The following is a 14,836-nucleotide window of genomic DNA, read 5'->3' on the forward strand; positions in this document are numbered from 1 at the left end:
TAAAAAGTATAATTGGATTGTAATACAAGGGAAAAATGCTTGTGGAGATGGATACCCAATTTTCCATGATGTGATTATTATGCATTGCATGCTTATACCAAAATATCTCATATACCCCATAAATATAATCACCTACTATGTACCCACAAAAATTAAAAGTGAGAAAAATTGTATAGTGTATTGTATAATATCATTTGGGTAAAAAAATCCACACAGAATATCTGGATGATATACACTAAGGAGCTAATAGTTAACATCAACTGGGTAATGAGAATATGGCATTTTATTTTATTTTGGTTTATCTGAATACTGATTTTAATGCTGTAATAATAAAGGTGATTTTAAATTAAAATTTTGAGGAAAAAATTGTAACAGATATACAGCTGGTACAGCTTAGATGATTCTGATTATACATTTGAAAACTTATATTAACTTTATTCTTTTGAATTTGTTCAAATATTTTCAAGGCTACTGCCCTAGTAACAGGTAGGAGTTTAAGCACAGAATCCCTTTAGTATTCTAGACTATTCTGTGTGACTCACAATTTTTTTTACTTTTTTTGTTTGTTTGTTTTTGAGACTGAGTTTTGCTCTTGTCACCCAGGCTGGAGTGCAATTGTGCAATCTCAGCTCACCACAACCTCTGCCTCCCGGGTTCAAGCAATTCTCCTGCCTCAGCCTCCCAAGTAGCTGGGATTACAGGCATGCACCACCATGCCCAGCTAATTTTGTATGTTTAGTAGAAACGGAATTTCTCCATGTTGAGGCTGGTCTCGAACTCCTGACCTCAGGTGATCCGCCTGCCTCGGCCTCCCAAAGTGCTGGGATTACAGGCATGAGCCACCATGCCTGGCTACATTTTTAATAATAAATATTTAGGAAAGACCTAACAAGTTTAGAGAAACAGAATCAGAATATGACAAGATGTTTTTACTAATACACCTGCCCAGTAACAGAAACACCAATATAAACACAATAAACAGCCTCTATAATTCTCTTTTAATATTACAACTCCAAATCGTTTCTTTTACTACTGCAAAGTAATTCATATAGACAGAAGAATGCATAAAACATACATATATGGTTTAAAGAATAATTATAAAGTGAATACTTCAAATGCTTTCTTCAGGAAAAGTGTTTAGGCAAAGTAATGTTCTGGAACCCTAGATCACTGACCCCCTCCCCTCAATCTCATCCCTGGCAAGTCAAAGCATGAGGGCGGCACCCCACATTCACCCTATCTGGTCTATAGTGTTGGAAACATCCTCTGATCTCTCATCTCTATCCTGATTTGTGTTCCATATGTCTAACCACCACTCCCTAGTGTGACTAAGTCTCACGCCAAACCCAGCCCAGACACTCTGTCCTGCTATTTCCAGGCCTCCTCCCCAAGATTTGGAGCCTGCCCTGGTCTAGTATGATCCATCTGTTCACAGAAATTCTGCCCCTGTAAACATATTTCTTATTAACTCTCCTCCCCCTAACTGCCTGCCATCTCTGGAGCACTTCGGCAGCCTCTTGGAATTCCTGCTTGATACCCCATGTAGCTCAACTGGTTGCCATGGGATGGACCACTTGTATGAGTGAGGGTGTGATGGCTGTGCTGTATCCTTAGTGGGTATTATGAATAGAAGACTTGGCTGCTTTTCCATGGGCCAGGAAAAGGTGATGTGGTCAGGTCAGTTCCACCAAGCATTCATTCTCACTTCTCCCCCAGCCTGGGGGGTCCAAGACCTCAGCATCTGAGTCTGTCTGAGTTATGACATCTTGATAGCTTCTTACAGCTAAACTCTATCACCCTTGCTCAAGTACAAAATATAATAAATATGAACAATACTCTGGACATAAAAGTTATTTCAAGAGCTTTCGGCAAGAACACTGGGGTGTGTGTATGAGAGATGGGGGTAGCAGGAGAGAATTCCGCCCATCAATTCAGTGAAGAAAAACATGTAACTACTCTTTGGTCTCTATGAACCCTTATATATATTTACCAGGGGTTCAAAGCTGATTTTTTTATCCAGTAGGATTACACTGGATATGGGGTTAGGTTTTAATCTATTTCTGAAAAACTTCAGCTATCACACAGAAAATATTATAGCATATCTTTTATTTTTCCTTGAGGTTTTCAGCATGCACCCTTAATATACCATACAAATACTGGAGATTTTTAAGGCAATCCAAGCAACTACCTTTTATGAGTGCTTACTGTGTGACAGGCACTACTCTGCACTGTGTGTATATTCTCTTCTCACAACAATCCTTGAAGCAAGATATTGTAACCTAAGGAGCTTATGTGATTTGCCCAATGTCACAATATTATAAAGTATCACAGTCAGAATTTGGACCAAAATTTGTATTCACAACTACCATATAACATTGCCTCCCTCTACTGTTGTTTTAGCCAAGTTTTGAATTCAAGTAATTAATTCAAATATTTTTAATTTATAGATAAAATACTGCATGGTAGGTATCGCTAGGAAAGACCAAAAATGGTTAGCTTTTCAAAAGAAAGGTATCTTTGTGGGAGACACCCTGAGACAGGGCTCAGAGTGGTATATGGAGCTGAAATAATTTCAAATGCAATAAGCTCATGAATCTTATAATGAAATGGCTAGTTTATGTCTTCAAAACATGCAGGTAGCAAAAGGGATCATGCAACCTGGATAAGGTAGGGAAGAAGGGCAGGTGGGAGCAGATGGGGCATAACATAGAACTTAGGAACACAACAAATCAGCTAGAAATCATTCATTCTTTCATTCAACGAGAAGGGATAGGAAAGAAATGGGTTCAAGAGCAGTGAATAATACAAATGAGGTTCTAGAAGGTAGCCTTGTAAGGCAGAAACAGCTGTCGCCTAGAGTTTAAACCAAAAGGTTATCCAGTTTCCTAATACTAGAAGCAGCCAGGGAGTCAGTAAATTCCCCAGGTGGGAAAAGGGTCTACTGTGAGTGAGATTCTGAACTAGAGTATGGACTGGAGAAAACAAATGGGAATAAACAGTCTTCCCATTTGGTGAAAAGCTAAGAGTCAATGAAGTCATAGAAATGAGGCTGGAAAAGTATGGTTTGGCACTGCCTGTGCTTTAATTGGAAATATTAAGTGCAACAGAATAGTGGTTGGGTGCTCAAATGCCTAAAAATCTGAGCAATACAGGCTCAACAGCACCAAACTGCAGATGTGAGATTCTTGTGCTGCACGTCATTGAGAGATGGCTTTGTTACCATGGTAAAAATCCAGCTATACCCCTAACCTGGATGGGGTGGCTAAATACGGATCATTTGCATTTTGAGGAATACTTGTAAAACAACAGTTTAGGCTTTCACATAGAGAATATTTTTTCTATCAAACCCAGTGAAGGCATGGAGCATGGCAATGTGGATATGACAGTAAGAAGACACTGTCCTCTCTACTAGAGAACTCGTTTTCTTGTGGAAGACACAAGCACAGCTAAAGTGTTACCAGTGTTATGGCAGATGTATGCTGGCAGATGGATGAGGGAAGAATTAATGAAGCCATTTTTTTTTTCCCAGGGGAAACAAGGCAATGTGACCACGGCTTCTTGAAGCTGCTACTGGACTGGGGGAACAAAACGATGTCACTGTAATAGTGAAGGATATTTCTCTGCATTTGCTATGTTGGAATCTGTGCAAGTTATCTTAAAATGGCATGGAGATAATTTACAAATTAGAGAGGAGAGAGATGAGAACCATCCTTGCTTTACTATACTAGGAGTCTGAAATCAGATCTGGCCAGAGAGATGTGCTCCCTCAGACTCTTACAGAATTATTAAAATGCAGGCTTTGCAGCAGCAGCAGCAGCAGTAGTCTCTTCTTTGAGATTATATAGTTTGGCTCACAGTATATTTCTTTCTCTGGAATAAAAATCAGTTGGTACAGCTTATGATATATAATATATATCATATATATTTTATATATCATATATCATATTTAATACATATAAAAATCAGTTAGTACAGCTTATGATACAGAATACTGCATTATGTTCTAGGCTACTTTTTGACTACTGTCTTAGATATGTGAAAGAGAACGTCAACGGTCAGTCCTGGACAGTGTTCCAAAAGTGTGATATTTGAGTTATGCAACATATATGATTGAGAGATCCACATCTACAATTTACTAATTTAAAAACTGGCACAGGAATTCATAGAATTAGTCAAATTAAGGGATCTGTAACTTGTGAAAAGTAGGTAATTACATTTAAAAAAATACAGTATGGTAGACAATCCAGTTGAAACTCTGTATTACCAGTTAACAAAAACCAGATTTAAATAGTTTTTGGAGGAAAACACCTTTCTTTAGGGAACTTTTTCAAAATGACTAGTCATTCTTTATGTCACTGTTAAACATTTATTAAATTCCCAATATTTGTCAGCCTTTCAGTTTGGCATTAAGAATGTAACAAGGGGCCAGGCGCGGTGGCTCACGCTTGTAATCCCAGCACTTTGGGAGGCTGAGGCGAGCGGATCACGAGGTCAGGAGATCAAGACCACGGTGAAACCCCGTCTCTACTAAAAATACAAAAAATTAGCGGGCATGGTGGTGGGCGCCTGTAGCTGAGGCAGGAGAATGGCATGAACCCGGGAGGCGGAGCTTGCAGTGAGCCGAGATTGCGCCACTGCACTCCAGCCTGGGCGACAGAGCGAGACTCTGTCTCAAAAAAAAAAGAATTTAACAAGGAAATGCACACAGTCTCTGTCCTTGAGGGCATTGCATGTCTGATCTCCACACTTATCTGTCAATACTGATTACAACACTGGGATAAAGACCACTAGATACCAGTTCTGCTGGGGAAGGGAAGAAAGACCTTATCGAAAAGGATGGTCTTTGATCTGAGGTCAAAGGACTATTTGACCTCAGTTGTAAAGGACAAAAGGGTCATCAAGCAGGCAAGGGAGGAAAAGTCAAGGGAGGGAAGAAACAATACACTTAAAGGCACAGGGGAATAAAAACAAACATACGAGACTATGGGGACAGGACCATTCAACGCAATGTGGGATCTTGGAATGGATCCTGGAAGAGAAAAAATGACATTCGTGGGAAAACTTATTGTGAAATCCAAATAAATTCCATGCTAACAGTATTGTACCCAGATTAATTTAGTTTTGATAAATATGCTATAGCTTATATAAGAGGTTAACATAAGGAGAAGTTGGATGAAGATTATATGGGAATTTCCCGTACTATTTTTGCAACTCTTCTATAAATTTAAAATATATTTAAAATAACTGCTAAAAAAAAGTACAGGCATATTGAGGCAACTATACATAGTTAAGTATGTCTGGAGTAGGGAATTTTTCAATACATAAAAGTCTTGGGATTACCCCCAAATCTCTTGAATAAGAAAAATCATCTCAGGTAGTTCTAATACTCACCTCTGGTTTAGCTTCCTTGGATTAAAGTATTATCGAGGAGGTGGAACTGACCAGTCATGCAACCAACTATTTAGACATGGTAGGTAAATGTGACAAGAGAAGCCTGTGACAAGGTTCTCTTCATGGCAGGAGTAGATGGAGACAAGACAAAATGCTCAGTTTTGGATATGCTGAGTGTGTGGTGTCTTTGGGAAGACCAGCTGAAGATGTTCAGTAGGCTAGTAAAAGTTTTACACTAGAAAAACATATCTGGCAGTTAACAGCATAGCTTACCTGCCCAAATGGATGAGATGGATCTAGAGAGTATAAGACACAGATGGTAGCCAAGGGCTAAACCCCTGGTAACATCAACATTTAAGGTATCCATAAAGAGAAATGAGTCCTCAAAGAGGAGGAAGGATGAAACTCAGGAGCACATCGTCAGGCCAAGGAGTGTGGGATTTTCAAGAAGAAGCGTTATTAATAGTGCTCTATGCTATAGGGCAGTCAAGCATGGAAAGGTTTTTAAAACGTCTAGTGGCTTTAGTCCCTGACTGGGCACTAGTGACCTAAAGGGGAGAAACTTCAGGTGAGCAATGAGGATGTGAGGAAGCAGAGGCAGTGAGGGAAGACAGATTTTTCATGCAGGCTGCATGTCATGACGGGAAGGGAAGAAGGAACACGGTGGCTATTTAAAACAATTTATTTAAAAAAAAAAAAGGCTTTAGCATGTTTATAATTTGTGTGAATACTGCCGGAAGAGATGCAGGAGGAAGACAGAGGACATTGGGAGGGGCAGGGTCCCAGAAGAGTCAGGAGGGAGGGAGATCCTGAAGGAAGTAGGTGGAAGAACTAGTCTTGAAGTGAAGGAATCCTGCCCCATCCCCTGAGACAGGAAGCCGAAAGGAAAGGAAGGATGCAGATAAGTTTGCAGGTGGCAAGGAGAGAGCACAAGAAGTTAAGGAAGTTCCTGTCTGATGGCATCTGTTTTCTCTGTTAAGTAGCTGGGAAGTGGTGGGGTAGGGAGAATGGTAAGCTCTTGTAAATAGCTCTTGTGAGGACTAGTTTGCCTGCAATGTTGATGGACCCACATCTATACTCAGGCAGATGTTAACCTATAGCAACTGTATAATTTCTTCTAGCAATGCCCTAATCTGTCAGCATTGCCCTCTCCTATCCCTAGCCCTAATTTCTTCTAGGGCTGGGGATAGGAGAGGGCAATGCTTCCAGATTCATCTAGGACTATTTTTTATTTCCTATGCAAGCACAGTAGAACTAAGCATTAAGAGATACCTTAGATAGGCTGGGCGCGGTGGCTCACGCTTGTAATTCCAGCACTTTGGGAGGCCAAGGCGGGCGGATCACGAGGTCAGGAGATCAAGACCACGGTGAAACCCCGTCTCTACTAAAAATACAAAAAAATTAGCCGGGCGTGGTGGCGGGCGCCTGTAGTCCCAGCTACTCGGGGAGGCTGAGGCAGGAGAATGGCGTGAACCCGGGAGGCGGAGCTTGCAGTGAGCCGAGACTGCGCCACTGTACTCCAGCCTGGGCAACAGAGCGAGACTCCAGCTCAAAAAAAAAAAAAAAAAGAGATACCTTACATAACAATGGGAAGAAAATAGAGTGGTCTAGTGGAGGAGAAAAAGACTGAAAAATAGGCATAGTTAGAAAATCAGAAGGTTGAAAGGCTGTGGTCAGAATACTGGGAGTTTATGATTTTTTATATCAAGTGCTTCTGGATGATTTCATCCACCCATCTATCTAATCAGTGGGAGATTCTGATGGGTAGAGAGGCAACACAGCCTAGGGTGTAGCCATAGTGAAGTAGAAGGCAAATGGAGGTGGCTAGAGTTGAAGTGGCCACGAAAACAAGAGGACAGGAAGTTGGACAGTCAACCAGAAGGAGAAGACTCTGAACTAGGAACTAGGCTGATTGTGGGAAACTAATCAGCTACTTACCACACCAGTCCATCCTCCCCTCTCCTTCCTCACTGGCCCTCAAAATACAAGTTGGTGGAAGACAGTAACTAGGACACATGGAAAATTGCAGCGCTGTATGGAATGAGCCTTACAGAGGATAGGGGAGCTCTTCAAAAGAGGGTGGCGAAAGAGTATCTCTGGAAAGCGTTAGGGTATTTGGAGACAGCTGACCACCAGACACTAGACACCCGGCTTAGGAAGAGGGGCTCTCTACTCCAGCAGCTATACAGGAAGCCCTCTCAGCAGAGGAAAGTCAGGTCTCACTTAAGGCAGAACATTTTGGGAGGGCTGAAGATGTAGCAGTATGAATTGGTTAGCATTGAAAGGGCCTTTTGCAGGTCACTTAAATATCCATAAGTGCTAGGACTAAGTCTACCTATTAAGATAGCTTAGTGTTTTCTCCCCACTGTTTGGCTTGATATGTTTTTATACTAAACTTACCAGGTTATTTATTTTAAAATGTTGCAGATGTTTTTTAATTTCTCTCACAGCATGTAATGAATGAAGTATCAGTCAAGTGATCAATTCTTCTATACCAAAGCCTGGGGAGGACAGATATGTTTCTGGCTTGTCTAAGATTTACGGATTATGGTTACAGGGTAAGTCCTTTAGAAGAGTTGGGGGAGCATATGGGGTTCACTGGGGAGCACATGGGGTTCACTGGGCAGCAGGCTAGATTGCAATTCTGTCAGTCTATCTAAATTTTCAGATTCCCCTCATCTTTTCATTTTACTTATGAATGCAAACATACTATAGGAAAACGCTACACTGAAGTTTGAGATAAGCAGAGAACAGTAGCTTCTACCTGGATTTGAGAAGTCCATCTCAAAGGTAGTGGCCAGTGAAGTGTATTTGTTGGACTACTATGGACCAAGTTAGGGATATAGCATATCCCTATAGCTAGGATATAGCATAAGAACCTGAAAACTTGTAGAGAAAAATGTGGGCCACAAAGCGTTTATGGACAAATTTTTAGGTAACAAAGGTGAAATAAGTTACTCCACAATAGACTTTTACTGTCTATGTCATCATATTAAATAAATCCCTCTCCAACCAGGAAACAGCATCACCTTCTATTTGGCTGACTTTGTACCTGGCTCTTTTCCTTCTTGAATGCCTTGGATTAGGAAGCCAATAAACCCCACTACAAGAAGCAGATTCTCTACTAAGCAAAACTCTAGCTTGGTTGAGTCAGGCCACTTCAGCCATGGTGGTGCCTGACAATCAACAGTGATGAATTTACAAAACCCCAACTTCTCCAAGGCAGATGGTATTATTACTATTTTCTTACTGGACCAGAGGGTGTTTCAGAATGTACTTCCAGTGACTAAAACTCCTCCACTAGAGTGAGTCAGAATGAATGGGGACTTGAGCACACAGTTACTGTCTTCCTAGGCCCCTCTTTTTGGATTCTCATATCAATCTCCGTAAGAGATTTGACTTTTGGAAAACAAATTTGCTTCCGCTCATTCTTTTTTATTTAATTTTTTGCTTCATTCTCTTTTCTTAACTTTTTGCTTAATTCTTTTTTCTTAACTTGCTTTCCAGCAGGTAGCTGAAGAAGCTTAGCCAAATACATTCCTACAAAGTTAAGGAAGACAATAATTCTAACAGAATGAAATACCAAAACTTAAGATTAAATATGGTTATTAGCAAACTAGCAATTCCAAAGGGAAGTTTTTAGGCTTATCTGTCAGCCATTTGGAGATATTACTGATGTTCTGGGGGCTCTGGAAGGACAAAATCTCTAATGATAACTAAGTTATTTTACTTATCCTCCTAGAGTTAATAATATGCAAATGTTTATAGATTTCAGAGTTTATTTACGTTGGAAACCACTCTAAATATGTAATCAATCAAGTGACGTTGAAAATGACCTTTTCCCTTAGGATTCCTTAGAACCTGCCCTAAAAGGTGAGTCCAGGTCCTTGACAAAGTATTTACTGTAACAGCTCGGTAAGAATGGTTTCTTAAGAACACATTCAGAAGTGAAGTCCAGCCATTGCTACAAAGGGAAACTACCTCACAACTTTAAGGCCTAAATTAGGATACTAATAGCCTTCAACACAGCAGATTTCTTCTTAGCTCACTGCAGGATTGAGTCTTTTAAACTAATTCTTTACATGAAGAGCAAGTAGGTTTTAACCAATACTCTACTACAAACCAGAGCTATTCTCTGTATCATATCTCCAAGACAGATTTAAAGACACATTTTTAACGCATTTTTTTCATCTCTCATCAATCTTTGATATCATGGGCAGTACCTGTCAATGAATGACACAGAACATGGTTTATAAAAATCCAAGACAATTAATGTTCCTTCAAAAACTTACCATAAACATTACTGTCAAGATTATATGACAGAAGAATGGTCTTTACTTACATAAAAGTCCAGAATTAAATAGTACAAAACAAGGCTAAGTTTAAATTTCTGTCTTTTCCTATTTTTGTTTGGTCAAAATGAAAAAAAAATTATTAATATTATAAAATAACACTTGTCCACTAACAAAAAATTTAAGCAATATGAAAATAAAGTCATTAATGTTTAAGGATATCATTCCAAGCATCTCTGTATGCACATACATACATAATAACATACAGTTAAGCAATTTTATAAGAATGGTATTATACTAAATATATGCATGTATAAAGTATTAACAATAAGCACTTTTCCTTGCATATAAAATTATCCTGTAAACATTATTTCCACCTATACAATATTTAATTCACTGTATGGGTATAACTAAATTTAATCAGATCTATGTTATTGGCAATTTAAATTACTTCCATGTTTTCCATATTTTAAGCAATCTGCAATGATCATCCTTGAATCACCTTTGCTCACCTTGTCTTATTATCTTCTCCCAAAAAATACCAATATGTGTGGGATGGCTAAGTCGAAGGATATACACATTTAAAATTTATCTACGTATTGCCAAACTGCCCTACAGAAACACAATACTATTCATATTTCTTCTATAAATGCATGAGACTGTTTTCCTTTAACCTTGCTCTCCAATTCTGGGCTTTAAAAATCTCTGCCAATCTGATAGGCAAAAAGGTTTCGAATTTTTTAACTTAAACGGTTTTCTTTACTTATTCCTGCTTTTATTTTATACATTTGCATTTATTATTTTTAAATAGCCTGTTTGTAGCATTTATCAATTTTTCCTTTTCTTACTGATTTGTGATACCTCTTGGTCAATTAGGAATAGTAACCCTTGCTAAGGGTTACCTACGGGGTTATAAAGCAACTCTTTACAAGCTGTGTTGCAACTATATTTGTTTTATAATTTGTTTTCAGTTTGAAATGTGTTTCAGCCTGGATTATGATTGTTTTATCAATAAATATCTTAAATTTTATGTAGCCAAATTTACTTGATTTTTAAATTTGATTTCTAACATTTGAGACATCCTTAGAAAGGCCCTTCTCACCTGTAGATTATAAAAATGTTCACCCATATTTTTAAGGCTCGTACAGATTAACTGATTGATTGATTGATTGATTGATTGATTGATTGATTTGAGACTGAGTTTTACTCTTGTTGCCCAGAATGGAGTGCAATGGCATGATCCCGTCGGCTCACTGCAACCTCCGCCTCCTGGGTTCAAGCGATCCTCCTGCCTCAGCCTCCAAAGTAGCTGGGATTACAGGCACCCACCACCACGCCGGGCTAAGTTTTTCGACTTTTAGTAGAGACAGGGTTTCACCATGTTGGCCAGGCTGGTCTCGAATTCCTAACTTCAGGTGATCCACCAGCCTCGGCCTCCTAAAGTGCTGGGATTACAGGCATGAGCCACTGTGCCAGGCCCAGTTTTATTTCTTACATTCAATCTGGAATGTGTTTTCGCAATAAGAGGAAGGTAGGAATCCAGTTCTTCCCCACTTCCCCTAATACTCATTTTATTTATCTCAACACCACTTATTAAATGGGTTATATTTTTAGCTCATAATTTGAAATACACTTCTCTCTCCACGTTTCTTTTTAAATACTGAATTCAAGGCCGCACAATGATCAGTAGGCTGTGTGCCTTCCTGTCGTGGCAGAAAAGGATTATGTATTATGCTAGGAATATGGTTTCATAATCATAAACTACAAGTGGCCATAAGCTGAAACTGAACTTGTTGGCTCAGTAGTATGAGAAAGAAAAATAAAAGTTGTTATACTTGGCAAGTATTTCACAACTCTGTAAATAAGAAATACTAAATAACCCTATTCATAAGAAAACTCAGCTACTTGGGGTTTTTTCTGTGGAGCGAATGCTTCCTGATGGAGCTATACAATGTAGGTCTGCCCCAAATTAGACAGCCTACATATACCATACTGAGTTTCTCTTGTGGTTGAGGTCACATTTTTCATGCTCAAATAAATTTCCCTTTATGGATTAGGATTCTCAGTACTAAGTCAATCTTTGTGGAAGAGCTTCAACTGAGTCAAAGTCCTACTTTTGAGAAAAGTTTTGGCCCTGACGACAGGCACCTGGACAGGCCCATAGGTGAGAGGGTCCAGATAGGATATGCTATGTAGAAGTGATTCATTCTTTTATACAAGACACACCCTCAGACCCATAGGTGAGAGGGTCCAGATGGGATATGCTATGTAGAAGTGATTCATTCTTTTATATATCATTAGGAAACGGGGAGCCTAGTCTTAGTTATCTCAGCCTTATCTTTTCTGAGCTAAGATTTTATGTTACAAAGACATTTATACGAAGTACCATTTACATTTTTGAAAATCGAAGCTCAAGACATTGCCTGTTATATTATATATCTTATCGGGGAGCCTCAGACCTAAAGCTGAGATAAATAGATCATCCCTGCAGTCTAGTATATGTAGTTCCTCTGTTTGCTTTTCTGGTTACTATGCTTTAAAATATTTTTGTTTCTTTCTATTTTAACACTGTTAGCTTTGTTAGCTCTTTTAGATTACTTTATGAAGAGAGAATGTAAAGGCCAGAAACAGAAAGATTTGGCTGTTTTGTTTGCCACTATTTTCTCAGCACCTAGAACAGTACCTGGCTGTAGTCTGTGGTCAATAAACATGTTGAACAAATAATGAGAAAATGAATGATTAAGGAAATAGACACTGAAATATACATTCTATAAAAATAGAAAATACCAGGTGTGGGCTGGGTGCGGTGGCTCACGCCTGTAATCCCAGCACTTTGGGAGGCCAAGTTGGGTGGATCACGAGGTCAGGAGATAGAGACCATCCTGGCTAACACGGTGAAACCCCGTCTCTACTAAAAATACAAAAATTAGCCGGGCGTGGTGGCGGGCGCCTGTTGTCCCAGCTACTTGGGAGGCTGAGGCAGGAGAATGGTGTGAACCTGGGAGGCGGAGCTTGCAGTGGGCGGAGATTGCGCCACTGCACTCCAGCCTGGACGACAGAGCAAGACTCCATCTCAAAAAAAGAAAAAAGAAAATACCAGGTGTGTTATACATTGCCTCTCATTTGACTAGCAATACAAAGAAAGTTTCTGCTTGTAATCTCTTATTCATTCAATAATCTTCACTAAACATCTATCACAGGCCAGAATCCCTCAACATAGCTGTTGTTCTCGAGGGGCTCATAAATCTAACGGGGTAAGCTGAGGGATCAACAGACAGTTCTGGGACAGTGTGATGAGAACAACAGTGAGAGATGTGTGCAGACACCAGGGAGCTCAGGGAAGGGCAACTGGCCAGCTGAGAATATGAGTTGGGCCAGGAAGCAGGGGAGAGTTCCTGAGGGAGGTTGTGGCCCAGGTGAGCCTCCAGGGATGAACAGAAGATACTCAGAGGGAGAGGCAGGGAAAAGCTGACTCCCGGAGCCACAAGGGCAGGGAAGAGCAGAAAGAGCCAGCAGCAGAGGGTGAAGAACTAGAAAGTGCTGGATGTGGCTGCAGCATCAAGAGGCCGGAAGTGGTGAGGAGTGAGGCAGTAGGGAGGTAGAAAGCTGGCATGCCCTGAGATGCCTGGGATTTATTCCCTCAGCAAGAAGCTTTCGAATGGGTCTTAAGCTGAGAAGTGACATGGCTGGATCTGCTCCTTAGATGAGTGATCCTAATGTCTGGGCTAGAGGGAGACAAGACCCAGGTCAGCAGGACCAGTTATCATAGGTGAGAGTTGATAAGGGCCTGGCTATTACACAGTTACAGAAATGGAGAAATGCAAATTTTGGAGAAAATTCCCTGTGCACTTAAAAATACATTTTTTTTTTTTGAGACGGAGTCTCGCTTTGTCGCCCAGGCTGGAGTGCAGTGGCGCAATCTCGGCTCACTGCAAGCTCCGCCTCCCGGGTTCACGCCATTCTCCTGCCTCAGCCTCTCCGAGTAGCTGGGACTACAGGCGCCCGTCACCACGCCCGGCTAATTTTTTTTTTGTATTTTTGGTAGACGGGGTTTCACCGTGGTCTCGATCTCCTGACCTCGTGATCCGCCCGCCTCGGCCTCCCAAAGTGCTGGGATTACAAGCGAAAAATACATTTTTTACCCTATAGTTCATTATTACTAGTATTCTCAGATAATTACAAGGGGTTCTTCCTTTGCAAGCTTTCTTTTGTTGCCTATTATAATACACTTTGTTCCAAATGATTTTTATGACAATTCTTGATTTACAAGAACTGCTAAAGTTGTCATGATGAAATATAGCCACTTCTCTGCCTGCTTAGTAACAATAGCAGACAAAAAAAAGTAATGGTGACTTTGCTAAATTTACTTCTGGGGATACACAGACCTAGACAAGAAAGCGCGTAATGTAGTATTTAAAAAGTTATTTGTAAGGTTTACTTAACCCTATCGCAGCAATGGAAAGAACTTTAAGAACAATACACAGATTTACCCAAACATCCACCCCTAAATTAGGATGAAAACATGAATCATCTCTAAAATATGTTCTAGAATATGACCCAATATAGAAACAATACTTTCAAAAAGACATTCTCCCTGAGAGCAATCTTACAAGAGTATTCTTTTCAGTCATTTTCTTCTCTTTTCAAAATGATAAGATAGTGAGGTGCTATTTCAGCACTATTTTTTACTGCCCATCGCCACCATCTGACTGATGTTACCTTATGCACGATGAGCTCATGAGTGCCATCTGGAAGAGTCCTACCATCTTCTTGCATCAGAGGGACAAAAGAAAACCCAAACAACTTCTTCTCTCCTTTCTCCTTTGCTGTAAAAAATAAAATTACTGGCTTATTTAAGTGTATCTATGTTCAGGTACATAGTTTGTCAAGAAGCATAATCATCAAGAAATATAACCCATACACAACAGTTCCCACTACACAATGCAGGACAGCTTTTCTGATAGGCCATCTATATAGAGCAGCCACCCTCTAATCCCCTCTTCCTGCCCCCTTATCTGCAACTTACATTTCTTGCCTAATTTTCTTTATGGGAATCACTATCTGAAATTGTTTTTAAAAAATCTGTGGATTGTCTGTTTCTTCTTTTTACCCGTAAGTCCCATTGAGGGCAGGGGTCTTATCTGTTTACTTTA

General features: G+C 40.0%; 1 protein-coding gene across 3 annotated transcripts in view; it reads right to left on the bottom strand.

Moving 5' to 3' along the window:
- The window catches only part of DOCK4 (dedicator of cytokinesis 4), a 475,993-nt gene that overhangs the window by 157,818 nt on the left and 303,339 nt on the right, over nucleotides 1–14,836 (bottom strand). For all 3 annotated transcript variants that reach the window (XM_032761480.2, XM_032761481.2, XM_032761479.2), the window contains exon 16: nucleotides 14,403–14,509. In XM_032761480.2, coding sequence (XP_032617371.1) covers nucleotides 14,403–14,509 — 107 coding nt within the window. The remainder of the gene's footprint in view (nucleotides 1–14,402; nucleotides 14,510–14,836) is intronic.

This window comes from Hylobates moloch, unplaced genomic scaffold (assembly GCF_009828535.3).
Source record: "Hylobates moloch isolate HMO894 unplaced genomic scaffold, HMol_V3 SCAFFOLD_1, whole genome shotgun sequence".
NCBI lineage: Eukaryota > Metazoa > Chordata > Mammalia > Primates > Hylobatidae > Hylobates > Hylobates moloch.